Source organism: Phragmites australis, chromosome 9 (assembly GCF_958298935.1).
Source record: "Phragmites australis chromosome 9, lpPhrAust1.1, whole genome shotgun sequence".
In the NCBI taxonomy this organism is placed as follows: domain Eukaryota; kingdom Viridiplantae; phylum Streptophyta; class Magnoliopsida; order Poales; family Poaceae; genus Phragmites; species Phragmites australis.
Genome location: NC_084929.1, coordinates 2,273,996 through 2,291,528, shown reverse-complemented (window position 1 = coordinate 2,291,528; position 17,533 = coordinate 2,273,996). Strand labels below are relative to the sequence as shown.

General features: G+C 42.8%; 1 protein-coding gene across 1 annotated transcript; it reads right to left on the bottom strand.

Annotated features, from left to right (window-relative positions):
- Positions 1-6,989: 6,989 nt before the first annotated feature.
- Positions 6,990-11,893, bottom strand: LOC133928368 (probable beta-1,3-galactosyltransferase 2). Its single transcript, XM_062374671.1, has 11 exons — positions 11,300-11,893; positions 10,014-10,110; positions 9,884-9,939; positions 9,591-9,784; positions 9,448-9,511; positions 9,168-9,240; positions 8,953-9,073; positions 8,716-8,803; positions 8,515-8,640; positions 8,293-8,402; positions 6,990-7,604 (listed from the first exon to the last, which is right to left on the bottom strand). The coding sequence occupies exons 1-11, from the start codon at positions 11,437-11,439 to the stop codon at positions 7,456-7,458; spliced, it is 1,218 nt and encodes a 405-aa protein (XP_062230655.1). The 5' UTR covers positions 11,440-11,893; the 3' UTR covers positions 6,990-7,455.
- Positions 11,894-17,533: the final 5,640 nt, after the last annotated feature.

The window sequence follows — 17,533 nt, the reverse complement described above, 5'->3', positions numbered from 1 at the left end:
GGCATTTGTTTTAGCAACGTGTTCCAAAGTGGGAACAAATTAACTTTTCAGAAAAACGTTGGACATTGCTAGTTGACGTACTCCTAGTCCTAGATAGGCCACAACAGCTAGCCCTTTTTTACCTGATGAGAGAAAGAAAAAAAAATTACTCCTTCTGTTTCGCAATATTTGTCCATAGACTCAGAGTATCTATCTCAAATTATTCATCCATTACAGTAACTAAGGATGTTTTATGATCTATTTTCCTGTTATATCTTTAAGTGTATGTATGTATTTACCTTAACGCTAATGAGTTACTTGTTCTTATCTTTGTATTGATTAGGGGTAGCATGGCTATTTCACTGTATTTTTTTACTCGATTTCAGTATTTTTTGTTTGTACGTAATGATAGATGTGGACAAATATTGTGAAACAAAGGTAGTAATCGAAAGCAGCAACACTCTGTTCAGTAGATGCCCTTTTGGCCCAGAAACGCACGGGCATGGCGCGTCCGGACTGCTTCATGTATGCGAGGGCACGAGCTAAGCGTTAACTAATTTTTCAGTGCCGATCGGGCTAGCTTTTCAGTCTAAAAGCACACTGGGCTCCGTGAAAATTTCAGCTGCAAGCAAGCTTAGTCTCAGTTCTGTCTGTCTCCCCGCCATCCTCGGAGTTACTCGTGGTTGCGGTGGGAAAAAAGCTGATGTGGTTGCGGTGACCTCACTCTTGCTAGCACGCTTCCGTAATTGTAGCGGTAAATTAAGCGCACACATTCTCGTTCTTTCCCTCTTCTATTATTGTTCTTGAATCCTGTCTTCCTTTCTTACCTCTCATCCTTGTCTCCTCTCCTTTCTGTGGAGAACAGTGAATTTTATCCTCAAATTATCACCCAAGGCTTTGTTTGGTCCTTGATGTTTCGAAATGTCCATCTACGGACTTAAGCTTTCTCCTTTGGTTCAAGAGAGTTGTTAAGGTGCTTGGGGGAACCACTCTGGGACCTCCTCTGCTTCGTCGATCATGCCCCGATCACATCCGTGACGCCCCTGACCATGCCACCCTCTCCCTCCGCGAGGCCCCCGGTGAGCACCTACACCACCCGCACCCCTCCTCTCCCTCCTCCCTTTCCCCTTCCCCTCCGGTCCAGGCTGCCACTGTGCGTGCCGCCTCCCACCGAGGGCGCCGAGGGCAGCCCACCTCAGGCTCCCTCCGAGCCCCCTCGATCAGGGCATCGCCTCCCCTCACCGAGGCGGTGCTCGTGTGCACGTCGCGTCAGCCGGGGAAGTGTTGGAGCAGGGTGGCCACCAACGGCTCGAGGCTCCGCCCCACTGTGCAAGCTGCGAGCTCACGCGCGCGTGGGTGCGACCTCACCATCGGGTGGCATCCCCTCCCCCTGCACGTCTTCGGCCACCGCCTGGCCGAGCCGCCACCTCCCCTCCTCTCTCTGCTTTGGTGGAGAAAGGAAAAGAGAAAGAGAAGGAAAGAAGAGAAGAGAAAAGAGAAAAAGAAAAGAAAAGAAGAGGAGGCTGATGTGGCAAAAAACCAGACGACATGACATCCACGTCATCAAAACCGCTTAGGAAAACCACTCTAGTGGGTTAAGCGATTCGGTATTGAAATTTTGAGAGAGTAAAATGGATGATTTGAAAGTTCAGAGGGTTATCCAAATCACTGGCATAGTTCGGAGGAGTAAATTGGACTTTTTTCTTTTATGAATGTTGCCCTTTGATTGGGCAATTAACCGCCCTGGACTCAATCACGTGATCTTTCACCTGTTGAAAAGGTGACGCATCACCGATATTACTCGCTCACTCAGTGGGCGATCCATTGTCCAGGCCCCACCATGACCGCACGTCGCACCTATCGCTCGTTGGGTGGGAGATTTTTTATAAATTTCGCCCTTCAGTTGGCGATTAATCGCCCTCGGTCCCACCACGCATCACCGATATTAATCGCCCACTTAGTGGGCGATACATTCTATTGTCTGACAGAAGGGCGAGATGAATTCGTTATGGAAGCTAATATAGTTGTACCATTGATGCTTGGTAGATATTTTTTGTCAAAACTGTTGCTTGGTGTGGTCATCTCGTTCTACAAAAGTTCAGCAAGAGTTATTGTTGCTTCTGTATGGAAGGTAGGGAATCCTGTAAAAGTATTGGACTAAGAAAAGATGTATTAGTAGAATGATAAATTCTGGCCATTTCATTAGTGAAAGTAAATTACATCATATATAAGGCTCATCGTAAGCATTCGTTGTCTTTCTATGGCTATGATACATAAGACAACATGTATCGACTCACGAGCCCTATTTATATACAATCTACGACAAGTTACAATATCATATAGTACCCTATCGCTAAATGAAACATGACTTATGAAAAAATAGATTGCCGAGGGCAACAAAATATCTACTGGCGGAGGGGCTTGGGTCATTTTATTTATATTTGCACATAAAACTTTTAGACAACGTATTTGGAATTTGTAACTTCTTGGGCTTTGCTCTGGCTCGACACCTTTCATCATAGTTCACCCATAAGACCATACACTTCTAAACTGCACGAAAAAGGCTAAAACTAGTAATAACAAGGTGAAAGAATAATATATACAATGCTAAAATACTAAACATTGAATTTCATGTTGTGTATCAAATGCATTGATCGAAAGTCTTATCTGACTTTCATTTGGGCCAATTCGGCTGCAAGTTGAATAAAAAAGAAATACAATGATACAAAAATTAGTAAGGTAAAGGGTCAACTCTAATATAATAGTCATGTATATAGGAAGTTCAGGTTAAAAATCTCCGTCATAAACTCTCGAATATAAAATAATTAGCTTGTCTATATTAGTTGATCCAAGCTAATATTATCCCACATTCGCATTCTTCTGGTTTTAGACTTATATACAATAATATAATATATCACTAGTGCTTGCTAAATAGTTGGTCGAAAGTGACATGGTTTGTTCGCAATCTCGCAGGGAAAACAGGAATAATAAAAGGAATACTCCTACCAAAGAAAGTAAATCTATGTGAGGTGAGTTACATTGTTTATGTGGACTTAAAGATAGCTAAGTAGGTCGTGTTTATTAGGCCGGCATGAGACATGGTATTGTAGATACGCTCCAGACATGGCCTAGGCACAAGTGTAGATGAGCCAGGCCAGCATGATATGGCTAGTTGGGTCGTGGCTGTGCTGACGCCTTGGCACGGTGAACCAGCATGACACGATTCGACCTAGACGGGCCGATACAGGCACAGCCCAGGCACAGGCACGACCCGTCTTAGCTGCAAGGCCGCCCCGTCTGCACCCTGCTCGCCCACGCACCACTCCAACGCGTTGCCCCTGCCTCGCCCCGATACCACTCCACCGGTCCGCCTCGCGCCACCCGCCCTCGGGCCGCCCAACTGCACTGCCCCTGCCACCATACCACCCCGCCCTTGCCTCGACCGCCTTGCGCCGCTCCACCCGACCACCTCGCCTCGCCCCGGCCACGCTGCCACCTTGCCGTTCGACCACTCTACCCAACATGGCCCGTCATGCCGCAACTATGCCCGGGCACGCATGCATGTTTCATGTGACCGTAACGATATTTCTATGGTGGGTATACCGGGTGAATAATTGTTTTTCTAAAAAATTTAAAGCCAAAAAACTAGTGCCTAAAACAGATTATTAGTGTACACTGCTTCTACTAATTTGGAGCCCGCAATTATAGTCTCATAGTGTCGGTTCAAAAACCGATGATGATAGTTTTAAACTGACACTCAAGAGGGTTTTTGGGTAATAGCTCAAGAAAAAAAATACTTCAGAAAAAAATGCATAAGACCTCCCTTTTCTTTCTTTTTTTTTGTTCATATATGTGAATGTCCTGACAAGTATTCCCAAGAGTATTTCATAAACAAATCAAAGATGCAACTACAACAAAACCAAATATGCTACCCAAACAATTTAAGAAAACTATCTGAACAAAATAAAGAAAGTACTAAACAATTAGAAATTAATATACCAACAAAATCAGTTTTTTCTGTTGCAACATTACTTTTTGTTCCGGCAACATTTTGTTGAACATGAGCTATGACATGTTGCATTAACCTTTGGAATCAGTTACCCAATATCTTTGAAACGGTTGTATTAGATCTTTGAAGTTGTTGAGTAAGGTCATTAAAGCTACAGCAGACGTGGAAAAATGTTAAGTGGAAACACCCTCTCGGTCGAATTGTGAGAACCCTCCAAAAATATGTCTAAAAGTTTTGAAAATTCTTTAACCAATTACACATGTAGACGATAGGGTGACATATGTGCATATAAAATTTCGAGTCCAACTCATCTCTATTTGTGAGACATGAATTGCCTTGTATTTTTTATCCCTTTCTTCATGATTTATTAATATCATATCTAAGACAAAGTTGAGTTTGACCTCAAATTTCTTGGTAGGGTTTTTCAGATTCCACCGAGAGACGGGTTTCCATTGAATATTTCCCCAGCAAATATATATAGTGGCTAAAATACAACAAAAATTGTCACGTAAGAGGAAATGAATAAATTAAAAAAGCCAAAACAAAAAGAAATTGGAAGGGAAGGTAAAATAATTGGGGGTTGTTATCTCACAAACGGTCTCAGCAGCCTGAGCCCGTGGACTCTCTCCGTGACTGACACGTGGCAGGTCATAGTCCTGCATCGTCTTCCTCGTTCCCTAGCATCGTCATTGGCCATTTGTCGACTCTCCTTCCTCCTCCCATTCTATTTCCTCTCATTCATCCACCTTCCTCTGTCCACTAAAAAAACATTCAACTCAACAAGTGCAAGCTTTCAAAAAAGAAAAGAATCCATTTTTGAATCAATTTAAAACTAAAGTGGAATTCACTTTCAACTAAAGTAATTGGAACTTCCAACTCAAAAAATTTGCTTCCAACTCGACCAATTATAGCTTTCGACAAAAAAAATCTCAATATCAACTCGAATAAATTGACCTTATAACTTAGAAATCTCAATTATAGGCAAGGAGATGTTTTATCCTTAATATACAATTAGTTTTTTTAGATGAAGAAATAAAACTTATTCTGGCCTCTGTATAGAGTTATGCATGCAGCCGTTCATTATTACAAAGTTTGATATAACACCTGGCGTTCCAGATAAATTATGGAAAAACAAGAGTATTCTTAACATTGGCCGATCCAAGTCAAGCATAAAGTCTATTAATAAACAACCAACCATATTGGGTATAAATCTCTATCACTACCTTCCTAACTTTGTTTTGCTAAATTATCTTTGGTTAGAGTCTTTTCATTAAAAAGAAATCATAAGAACACTTTAATCTTTAGTGGAAGTTTTACCTCTCAAAGATAGAAGTTATTTGGAATGACAAATTCACTAATTAAAGCTCTATACATCGATTGAATCGTGAATCTTCCATATTGATGTAGAGACCATTAAAATATGTCATGGTAATAATTAAGCTGTATAAAAGCTAACTTAAGAAGCAAGCCACTCCAAGCTATCATGTTATTTCAAACCAGTGTTCTTCTGAAGGCAATATTTAGGGGTCTTATCCTAAACACATCCGCAACCGTGACATTCTTCCTGCATGCAATTTGAAATAAAGTAGGATACTCCTACTTAAGAGGTGTTTGTCTGAGCCAAACATCCTCCCAAATCTTATCTGAGGCCCATTATTCAAGTTAAAGGAACCTAGCCCGAGGAAATCATGTTTCACTGCTATAAGGTCAGTCCAAAACTGAGAATCTCTAGGCTTTTGCTCCACTTGAGTAATTATTTTGTTTCTCAGATATTTTTCCCTTAATAAATCTTGCCACACCCCTTCTTCATTTATCAGCTTATAAAGCCATTTACTAAGCAAACATTTATTATGCAGTTCTAAGTTGAGGATACCCAATCCACCTTGATCCTTAGGCATGCAAAGAATGCACTATTTCACAAGTCTATACTTTTTCTTATGCCCATCACATTGCCAAAAGAAATGGGAACGGAAACGATAATAATCTAGTTTCTTTAGAATCCCTTTAAACACTTGAAAGAAAGAAAGCATAAACATAGATAGGCTACTTAAAATAGAATTTATAATAACAAGATGACCCCCATGAGATAGACGCTTTTCTTTCCAACAATTTAATTTCTCTGGAATCTCTTCAATTTCTTTCCGTTCCTCGTTCAAAATCTCTCATGATGCATCAGAATGCCTAAATATTTAAAAGGGAAAGATCCGAATTTACATCCAAAAAATTGTGAATATTCTATCTCATAATCTTTGGCTTTACCGAAACAAAACAGTTCACTTTTATGGAAATTTATTTTCAAGCCTGAAAGATGTTCAAAAGCACATAGCAAAAGTTTCATATTTTTTTACCTGATCTAAATTGTGATCCATAAAGAGAACTGTATCATCAGCGTATTGTAAGATAAGGAGACCATTTTCAACAAGGTTAGATATAACACCTGCAATTTTCTCCTCTTCTTTAGCTCGCTCAATGAGAATGGCTAACATGTCCACAATCACATTGAATAAGATTGGAGATAGGGGTCCCCTGTCGCAGCAGACCCTTTTTAGTTTGGAAGTAGTGAAGCTAACTAGTTATATGGACATATATCTAATTAGTTTCCGAAGCTAACTAGAAAACAGTTAATTGACTTTTTAGATAATGGAATAAGATTATCCCAGTCTATGCACCATCGGATGCACGTAGCTGTAGCAGATAATTGCTTCAATTGTCAATAGAATTATTTTACGAGGAAGTTACAATGTAATTCAACTATAAATTTTGTATATAAGATGAGAGGGCTTTAGAGATCCTAGAGTGTTCCTCCTACAGTTCTGAAGCTCTGAATGTTGTATCAGTGTATCATTGCCAAACATTGGACTGTCGAGGCTGGCGACGAATATCGTTGTCTACCTGACAGCCAAAATTGTACCAACGATATGGTTATTCTTGTGTCGGAATGTGGGCATACCAGTAACTTGGAGTATAGGACGAGTATGAAATTATATATTGAAGTCAATGAACTAGCAAGGAGAGAAGTAGATTTATTATGTTATTTGAAACCAAACAGTAATACCAATGAGGATCTTCCCAAGAATGGTGGGGGGAGAAGCCCTCTCTCCCTCTCCTTTCATTCTCTTCTTCATCCTCCTCTCTTCTCTCCTAACTTCTCTTTATGCGTAAACCCCAGGATCTTTTCAAGCACCCAAACCGAAAAGTTCCCATACAATAATCCAATTCCTAAATCAAAACACCAAACTCCCAAGAAGAAGAAATGCTCCTCCTGTTGGTCATGCATGTACACCTGAGTGTACATTGTTCTCTGGATCTTCTCATGCTCTCGATATGCACTCTGAGCTTGCAATCAATGAACTAACTGGTCGTCACCATCTTCTGTCTCTCACTCTGTTGAACCGTACGTGGCTTTGTATATATGTATCTATGTGATTTCCTTTTAAGGAGTGAAATGTCTCTGAACACTCTTCAGTTTAGAACTTTGCATTCCAGATAGCGTTCTCACTCTCAGCGCAGCGCTGGTGGACTTCCTTAATCCGATCGGCAGATTTGCAGATGCCGCTACAGCTCCAGTCGAACGAGGCAACACACGCGTTGCCTGCCTGTGCCTTCCATTCGCAGTCTGCATAAGTGTGTCAAGCACAGAATCAGCTCAAGTATATCCTAAATTTGACAAACTTTCACATTGCTCAAATGAAGCATTTATCGTCGACAGAATTGAGCTGTAACTTTGGTGTGAACGTCAAGCAAACATCATATCTGCTCAAAATTCTGCTCTTACACTACATGTCAACAACGGCATCTTTACCCTAAAACACATTCTTGCTAGTCATAGTACCTACCAAATCCATCATACAGCAATTCCTATTTCTCATTAAACTCGAGCATACTCGGATACATGATGCATAATTTTCACTACAGTACCCTGATGGAACTGTATCTAAGGTAAAATGTAGGTAAAATGTTTCTTCATTCTGATGGGCCATTGACACCTTAAGCATAGGAGAGGTGTGGCCTTCCTAAGGAAAGGTCAGATGTCCCATGTCTTGACAGCCTACTTGAAGGTTAACGCAAACAATGTTGACAAGCACATGCTTCTGACAGATGACGGCACACCTACTTAGTGAAGTTGACTAACAACAACCCCAAACTACCTGTTTCCTCAGTTAATCCTATAGAGATCACGTAAGCTGTATCAAAAAACCAACTAGCTATACAGTTGGGGATCGACCGACATCACATGTTGGCACCAACCGGATTCTGAAGGAGAAAACAAATTTGCTACACAGAGGAGAAAGCATCAGCCATACCGGGTGGAGTGCCGCAGCAAAGACGACGATCATCGACGTGCTCAACGTCTAATCCGATGAACCAGGCTCCTAGAGATACATCCTCATTAGCATATTTGTGCAGGACGTGCCTGAAATGTCACGTCCAATTATGGTCAGTGATAGGTATATGTTGTTAGTAGACAAATAAAAAGGAAAACTGAATGGAAGAACAAGGGAAATAATGTCTGAATAAATCTTTACTTGTTGAGTGCTATGTAGGAGGCCAGATCCTTAGAGATGGCGTACAGCTGACCGGTTGCGTGTCTGAAGTACTTATTTCCCCACTCACCAAATTTCCAGTACTCGGGCTCGTGGTATCTCACACCTCTGAAATAAAAATTAGCACATTTTAACTGATGCTGCAAGAACAGGCAGAGCTAATAGCAGAGCATGGAAACTTACTTCTGAGCCAGGACTGGACCGGATTTCATGCAGCCGATGTAAACTCTAGGCTTGGAACGGTGTCTCGCTAGGGTGTTTCCAAGAGTTGCTGCAGCATTGATGAATCTTGTTAGTAGTTTACTATTGTTGAAAACAGAACGTGGAAGTATACTGCTGCTGAGCTTTAGCTTCAGAAGACACATCTCTAACGAAGCGAGGAGAGTAAACCGTGCCATCAGAGGGTGATAATTTGCTCACCTATATTTACATGTACATCATCGTCGACCTTGATGAAGTACTCTGCGTCCCACATGGACACCGCCGTGGCGAAGTACGATTTGGTCTTTGCTGCCAGTTCCAGGTACCCTTCAACATGGTCCTGAATGGTTGGAGAGCATTCCAAAGGGCACTTCAGTTCGGTACATGAAAATAGACACAGAGCTAATACTGTACTGCGTCCATAGGAAATTTACCAGTCTCATGAAATCCCCATGTTTCCTGTCTTCTGCATCAATTGCTCTATCAAGTATACCGCCAGATGTCGCACTACGAATATGGGAAAGAAAAAGTTTCTGATTTAGTTTCTGTAACAGTAAGTTACTGTCCTGGTAATGCAGGACCATAAAAATTGTAAATTGGCAACTCTGTCAGTTACTGTACTACCTAGTAGGAGTACAATACAAGAAAATTTCATTGTGCTCATATTGGCAAGAGGAATAGTACTCCAGGAGGTACACTTTCCCGTGAACTAACCTATGACCGATGACAAACCGAATGATAATGCCCTTCTCTTCCTCCATTTTTCTTCTTTTCTCTCCTGTTGTAAAACCGCAAAAAAGAGGTCAGGAAACAATTTCACAAAGCAGAAGACTGTCAGAAGCACAATATCTGCAAACCTTGAGGCATCCATGTAGCACGAACTGAATCTCTTCGTTTCCGGCTGCTGAACGCGGTGTTTATGCCAATGACCATGAAGTATTTCCGTTTCCCTGTTGAATCCGATAACGGCGCGCCATTGAGGATGGATTCCTGTGTCGCCTTCGCAGATGCTAGCTCCATTTCGAGGTTTGATATTGTTTTGTCCAGTGTCCTGATCACAGTCAAAGTGTCCTAAGCCTCAACAGAAACATATATAATACGATGATGTCACGATCAACTTATTTAAATACATGGCTAGTTGGCTACTTACTGTATAGCATCTTGAGTTCTTGCGACCTCACCAGGAACTTCCTTTACATCGCCGATCTGTATTGCAAGCAGAACATTTTACAAACTTGTTGATGATTCAGACCAGAAGTCCAAAACGGCAGTATACTTACGCTTTTCGGAGCACAGTCACCAGCGACAAGATTCATCTTTTCCACTTCGAGTGTCGACCTCCTGATGATTTCTTTCGGTTCCGGCATCGTCCACATTCTGCATCAATCAGTTCTTTAGCATCTGCGTACTCAGAACAATGCTGAAGAGAGGCACACATTCAGGAACCTAAACGTCCAGTACTCCTCAAACAAAAGAAAGGAAAAAAAAAAGAACTAGTGCTCAGCCAGATTATTGATGGGAAAATGCAATCTTTCAAAGTACATTGTAATCCTTGTTACCGTTTAAAATATGTTTGGTAATCAGTGGATCACGATTTAAAACACTAGAATTTTGTTAAGCATAGTTAATGTGTACAGCATAAACTTCAGTGTCAATCACAGACTATTGTTGCAAGATGTTCCTCTGACAGATAGAAAATTTAACCAAAAGTTCCTCAACAAACGAATAAAAAAACAAAGAGGAGAACTGGAGCCTTGCAGGATCAACTAAAAGCACATCGGCAAAGATCAACTAGATTGCTCCTTTGGATACGAGACGTCTGTTCCTAATATCAGTCAGACGGATTGATACAATTCTACTGATTCTGCCGGCAAGCAAACCCTTTTACATCAGAACTAGAAACAAAAAGCAGGAAATTTTTACTGCATGCGGGCCCGGGTCAGGAGCAACCTAGGTGAAGGGAGAACAGAGTGCCTGCCACTATGTTGTCGGCGACAGGTAGCGTTCTTCTTTCAAGAGACGGACAGCCCGTGATAAATAATCCTGCTTACCTGCCTGCGATGCAACTGCACTGCGCTGCACCCGAATCTTGCCAAAGAATAAAGGCGCATGGCATCCTTCAGTGAAGTACATGCGCTCAAAATTCCACATTCACCACGAGCACGATCGGGCCTCTTAATTCTCGAGATTTCCTGTTTCTTCTAGTACGATACGGCAACACAAGTACAGCAGCTATAGCTGTTGGGAGGAACTCCATTGATCAACAAGAGGGTAGCCAGGGGAAGCAGAGGAGTTCCGAGATTTGGCTCAGCTAGAATGGAGGGGCAGCAAGAAATTTGTTGCAACTTTCATTCGGAACACCTCAACTTGTGTACTAGTTGCAGACCGAGCACCTAAGAAGGCAAGACAAGTGCAAACAAGAAAGGAGGTGGATGACCCAAGTGAACTTGCGCGTAGGAATATAATATGATCAAATTGTTTCCAAGATTCATGGAAATTAATTGACACCAAATTAAGAGTCACAGAAAGGAGGAGCAGAGTGATCAAGAAGAAGTATGGTGTGCACCTGTTTGTGAAGAGCAGGCCGATGCAGAAGCTGCCGAGGCAGAGCAGGAAGGTCCATTTCTTGGAGATGGTGCCTCTCAGCACCAGCTCCTCTCCTCCGACTCCTCCTAATCCCCCTCCCCTGCTCTTGTTAAAGCTCATCTTCTCTCTGTATCTATCTCTTGCTAAATTGCTCCGTCTCCTCTCTCTACAACCTGGGATGAAGGTTCTCTCACCTCAGTAGGCTTAAGTCCCTATTGCTGCTTCCTCTCTGAAACCTCATGGTCGCACCAAGAAATGGTCCCTCGTCTGCTCCTCCAGCAGCTGCTGCTCTCACTTTTGTGCAGAGCAAGTCACCGTCTTTCTCCTCTCTCTAGATTCCTTGGTTCCTGATGCCCAGCTCCACCTCCTCCTCCTCCTCCTGCCACTGGTTGGTGCCTTTGGGGTGAAGGGGAAGGCGACGCAGTGGAGTCCGGAAGAGGGAAGGGATCTTGATCCTTGCGTGTGCTGCTGGTGCCGAGATTTATTTGGCACAGTGCCCGGACACTCAATCCGGTCTGGTCGTTTCCGGCCGGGTTGGGTTGTTAAGACAGCTTAAACTTTGTTCCTGTTGGTGGATTACATACTGTATTAGTAGTCAAGTAGCATCATTAATGGCTTCGCCAAAAAAAAAAAGTAGCATCACTAATGGGGTGTAGCTAGAGCCTAGAGGAGTTTGAACTGCTCAGAGAAAATGGCGGTTTTGCCCCACTGTGGTCAAGTCAATGGCTTCTGCTTCTTCTTGCCCTGTATACAAGCTCTTCCATGTGTGAGCGAGGCTCGGATACAGTGCCAATATATTTTCTGGTGGTAGTGAGTGATGATTCCATAATTAGGATGTGTGTTTTCTACTGTACTTTGAGTGCGAGCTGATATTGTTGCGATGATTTTTCGCTAGGTATCGCAATCAAATTCTTTGAAGTTTTCATGTACGATTTTGAATCATTTATCCGCTGCCATTTTCAGGATTTGAATTTGTAACACGTAGATCGTGCGGTTGGAAGATACTCCAGAATACCAAAAGTCTACTCCTGACATCTTACTATCCTTTGTAAAGAGGCAAAGGATCTAGTTCCCTTCTTCACTACTACTGATGGCACCCTTTCTCTTTTCTCTCACTTTCTCTCTTTCTCTGGAGAGTTCAATCAGGAATAGCTCGATCAAGCTTTATTCCCCCCAAAGCAACAACAACTTGTGTCTAATCGCATAATTTAACCAATGCAGCTGCAAATTCATATCACCACACATACATATATAGGTATGGTCTAGAGTTTCTGCAATCAGGCACAACAGGATGATCATGTCATTGAACAGAGAGCACCTAGAGTGTAGATTCATCTACAAAATTGCAGGACACCAGGGTCCATCCAATACAGAAGGCTGTAGTAATGTGCTGGGGGGCGATGAGTTGCCGCAGCCATGCATGTGGGCAAAGAGCAGTTACAGGGTGGGCTGAGCCTAAAGTCCTCGGCACACCTCATGCAACTCATGTGCCCTCTGGGATCAATCATTGTGGATCAGTGTTCCCTGTTTTTAGATCCAGTTTCACTAGTGCTTCTCCTTGCCTTTCTGTAGCAGATCTAGGTTATACTTAAGTAAGGGCGTATCTGCATAAAGAGAGTAGCTGGACAAGAAGCTTCGAAGCAATCGTCATAATGCCATCCATCTCTTCTTCGTACATCTCTGTTGTCTTAGACATAACAGAAAGAAAAAAAAATCAAGCTAGATAAGTGGACTTCATTTTTTTTCATGCAAGGGAAAATAAGCCACCTCGGGGTCCCTCCCGAATGGAAGAAAAGAAAAGGAATTTTCGAGGATTCAATTGCCAAAGTAAATTTTCCTTGGAGTCTTTGGAACAAGGGATTGCCACAATCAAATTCCTTTGAAATTCATATGCAATAAGCTATTCCGTGAGAGTTTTGGAGGGAGACTAACATGGGGTAAAGTTTATTTAGCAAACTCATCAACATCAGAATTTACATAATTTTTATACAACTAATTACAGCTAAGTTGGAAAGCAATGCCCCGACTAGATAGAAAAAGGCTCCATTGGGTCCAACGAAGACCCGACATAACTATCTGGAGATATACCGGGCGAAGGCACACGTGCAACACCCTATGCTTCGACAGGCAGTGTTACAACCGATGGTTGTGTTAGTCGTCGATAGCAGAAATGAATGGGCGAAGGCGAACCATACTCTTCGTCAGTTGGTTTGAGCTTCAGCTCGAGTAGTCCTAGTGGAGCATCAAAGTCTCCGCGTTCTATCCTACTGATTTCTCGCTCAACCCTTCGGATATGTAAGTCTGAAGGGCTGAATGAACCCCAAAACATTTTCGTCTTAACATTTCTAGTGTCATAGGCCTTGGCCTTCGCTAGCCAAAATTTATCAAATTATATGTCAAGATGACATCAGCGGAATGAATCCCAACACATCCATGACATGAAAGAAATGTCCCACATCATAGTTATACGGACAACACCTTTGACTACCTGTGCAGAGTCCGAAGGGAGGACCTGTGCAGGAAGTGAAGATTATCAAAATACTTAATAAGAAATCAATCAAAAGTTATTACAAATCCTTTGAAAACATCAAGTGTTTCGGTCAAAAAAAGCAATACAGTAAGGCACCCCTCGCTTAGACCTACTCTGAACCTTCAGGCAAGGTTGGTGCTTCGTTAGTGCCTTGCGAAGGGGTAGAAGAAGGGGTTGGTTGGGTAGAAGTTCCTGCAATGGCTGAAGCGTCTCTGGTCTTTGTGACAACCTACAACAAAAAGCAGTCAAACATAAATGAAATTGAGTAACAAAGCAATGCTAGAGCATAGCGAAGAGTAAAAGAACTTACTCGTTGGCGATTGTTCTCCGCCTCTTGAAGAGCGAGGTCGCACTCGTATTTGCACCAGTAGTTGTGGGTAAAAGTTCTGGCAGCGGCCTTTGACACCGTCCCGGTCGACATGTCCGAAGGGTAGGTGGAACGAAGGGCTCTGGAGCGCCTTGTGGTGATCACAGCCAGTCAGATCATGGCACAGAAATCGCTGTGCAAGTGAGCTGCTTGCTGAAGACCTTTAGAGGACTCTGTGCTTCACTCAAGGGTGTCAACAAGGTCGCCATAGTCGAAGGCGGGAATTGGTGCCGAAGCATCTAATTCTTGTAAAGTTTTTGTCAATAGCTTTGACGGCCCTTAGCGCTTTCGACTCCAAGACCTCAACCCTTTTCTTGACGATGTCCCGGGCAAGTTGTCTCGCCTTGCACAGTGCTTCGCTGAAGGGTGTCTACCTCCTTTTTCAGTTCCTGCTCGCCCAGTACGGCCTTCCTCGTCTGTCGGAGGTATTCACCAATTTTTCCTTTGGCCTTCTCCACTCTTTTGAACAGAAATATTCTCTCTACCTTTGCACCTTTTAGGTGAGCCTCCACATGTCCCACACACTTGTGCATAACGCGCCCGAGAAGCATGCCCTGCAAAAAATAATATTAAGTACAAGTGTGCAAAATAAAGGACAATGGTAATCGAAGGAACCTTCACCGTTACGATGTCGAAGGCATCCATAACTTCAAAAGTTGGTTTTTGTGCCAACTCAATCTCAAGTTTGAGGAGGGCGAAGCTATCAAATATGGCCTTCACATCCTTCATCTCTCCGGCGCTTGATTCAAATGAGGTCGGGTGCAGCGCTTGAGCCTCGATAACCCTGACATTGTGTGAGGTGCCTGCCAACCTCATGAGATCTTTGCCACAAAAGGGAAACAATCGATGTACATGACACCCAAAACCACAACTTGAAAGTAATCCATAAGCATAAACCATGATCACCATCCTATCCAGTACTTTGCCCAAGCTTAAGCTTCTATCTTGCTACAACATTAGCAAATTAATTCATCATTGTTGCATATATTCATTAATCATGTATATGATACTTTCCAATATCTCGACAGCATGGCTAAACAATACTACCCATAAAGACACATAAGCTCCAAAAAATGTGAAAGAATAACTAGTAAACCCTAACATATGTGACTATCCATCAGATTAACAAACAATGCATGCAATTTGTAAAATACAACATTTGTAGAACATAAGTTTAGGATGATCAAGGACACTTGCATTCTCCTTTTTGCTACTTAGTGTACTCCAGCTCTTGATCTTAGAGTCTCTCAAACTAATATGAAGCGTTATCAACTAATCACACAAACAACTGGCAAAGGAACAAACAAAACATACTAAGAATAGTACACCAAACAGAGGCAAAGTAAGATGAAACTAGTCTATAAAGATAGAGCATCAAAATAGAAAACCAACGGTGCAATAATCATTGAAAAATAAGTTTAAACAAAAAATTATAAAGGTCTAAAGGTTCAGGGACTTTTTAGAAAAAGACATAATTACCCAAATTAACAGAATTATATTTTATACTCAAAACATGGATTATTGCGCAAGGCTAATGCAATAATAAATTAGAAAAGAATTAAAATAAAAAAGAAAAGCTGACTATGCAGACTAGGCTAACGTGACTGCTGACTAGCATGACATGTCACGAATCTGATGATATGGGTGCTGAGGTGGCTGGTGATGTGGCATATGGACCCGTGGACCAGGGTGGTGGACTCGGTCTATGGGTCCACAATGGACCGGTTACACACCTCGAAGGGGTACGCGCTCTGGACGGTTCGATCTAGATTGAACAGCCAGGGAAGGGGAAGGGGTTGGTGGTTGTCGGCGGCGGGGAAGAACACGACGGTGCCGAGCTCCCATTGTGGTGGAATCGCCGGAGATGACGAAAAGGTCATCGTCATGGTCAGATTTAGACGATGAGCGGTGGAATAGAGAGAAGGAGGCGAGGGGAGCTCACCTAGGTGATTTATGTGATCAGAGAGGCTGCTGGGTGTGCTGGCAATGGACAAAGGCGACTGTGGTGCTTAGGACGCGGCGGCGACGGGGCTCTGAGGCTTTGAAAGCAAACGTTTGGGTGGCAGCTGCTTCCTGAGAACCTTGCAGTCCTTCTAGTGCAGACGGGGCGACGAGAGCGATATGGGAGAGGCAGATCGACAGCGGCTACGCAAATCGGCTGGAGCCAATGAAGACAAAGGCGGTAGTAGTGAATTAGGGCACGGGGGACGGCGAGAGTTGGCGAAATTGAGACGGGGCGGAGGGGCGCACTCCCGTCCGCTATTTATGGGCGGGTGAAACGTGGGAAACGGGGAAAGGAAGGCGGCGGCAGACTCAAGTTCGGCTCAGACTCGTCAATGCAGAGTCCGGGTCATAGAGGACAGCCCTGATAGGTGGGCCCCACCTGTTAGTGATGTGCAGAGAGAAGGCAAGATCGAACGTAGGCGCCAACAAGTGAAGATGACGGGAAGCGCAGGGGCGGGAGGGGGGCACGAAGGCGGCACGGCGCTGGCGAGCTGGGCTAGCCCAAGCCAGAGGAAGGAGGAGGAGGCGGCGTGCGACGGATGAGCTGGGCCGGCGCGGCCCAGTTGCTGCATGCGAGAGAGAGCGCGACCGAGGGAGTTGGTCGGTTGCGGTCTAGACTGCCTTCAGCTAGCCCAGTTGGGTTTTCTTTTCTTTTTAGGTTTGTAAATTCAAAACAAAATCAAATAAAAGCCAATTGACTTCAAACAAATTTGAAAAATATTCAAATAAATCCAAAAATTCTAAATGAAACCCTGCATACCTATTTTCAGCATGAATGCATTTCAAACAAATATATTCCTAATTCAAATTTGAATTTGAATTTAGAAAATAGGAATTTTTCCTATTATGTTTATCAAACTGTAAATTAATCTTGGGGAAATTTTAAATATTAGGAAAAATGAAAAGCATGGTGTTACAGTCCATTCATTCAAGGAACTTGTAGCAATACACTAGAATTCACATCATAGCAACAACTCTAAAAATAGAAGCTAGAGAAGTACTAGAATTCATTCGTTCAACTTGTAGAAAAGCACTAAAATTCTTAAACAAAGGGTTACAATGATATTACTTTTACAATCAGTTTTTGCGATTCTCCCTTCTCTGTTACTACTCGAACCCTTATCATAGTTCCAGCGATGACTTTAGTTGAATGCTTCCAAGGCATCAGCATGATTTCCAAACTTCTAGAAACAAGCACCTGAATGACCATGAACCTGTTTCATGGCATTCAAACCAAGTTGAGTAGATCCCGGGCTTTCAACCGCAAAATACAACATACTAAGCCATGGATCAACATATACATAGGAAATGAC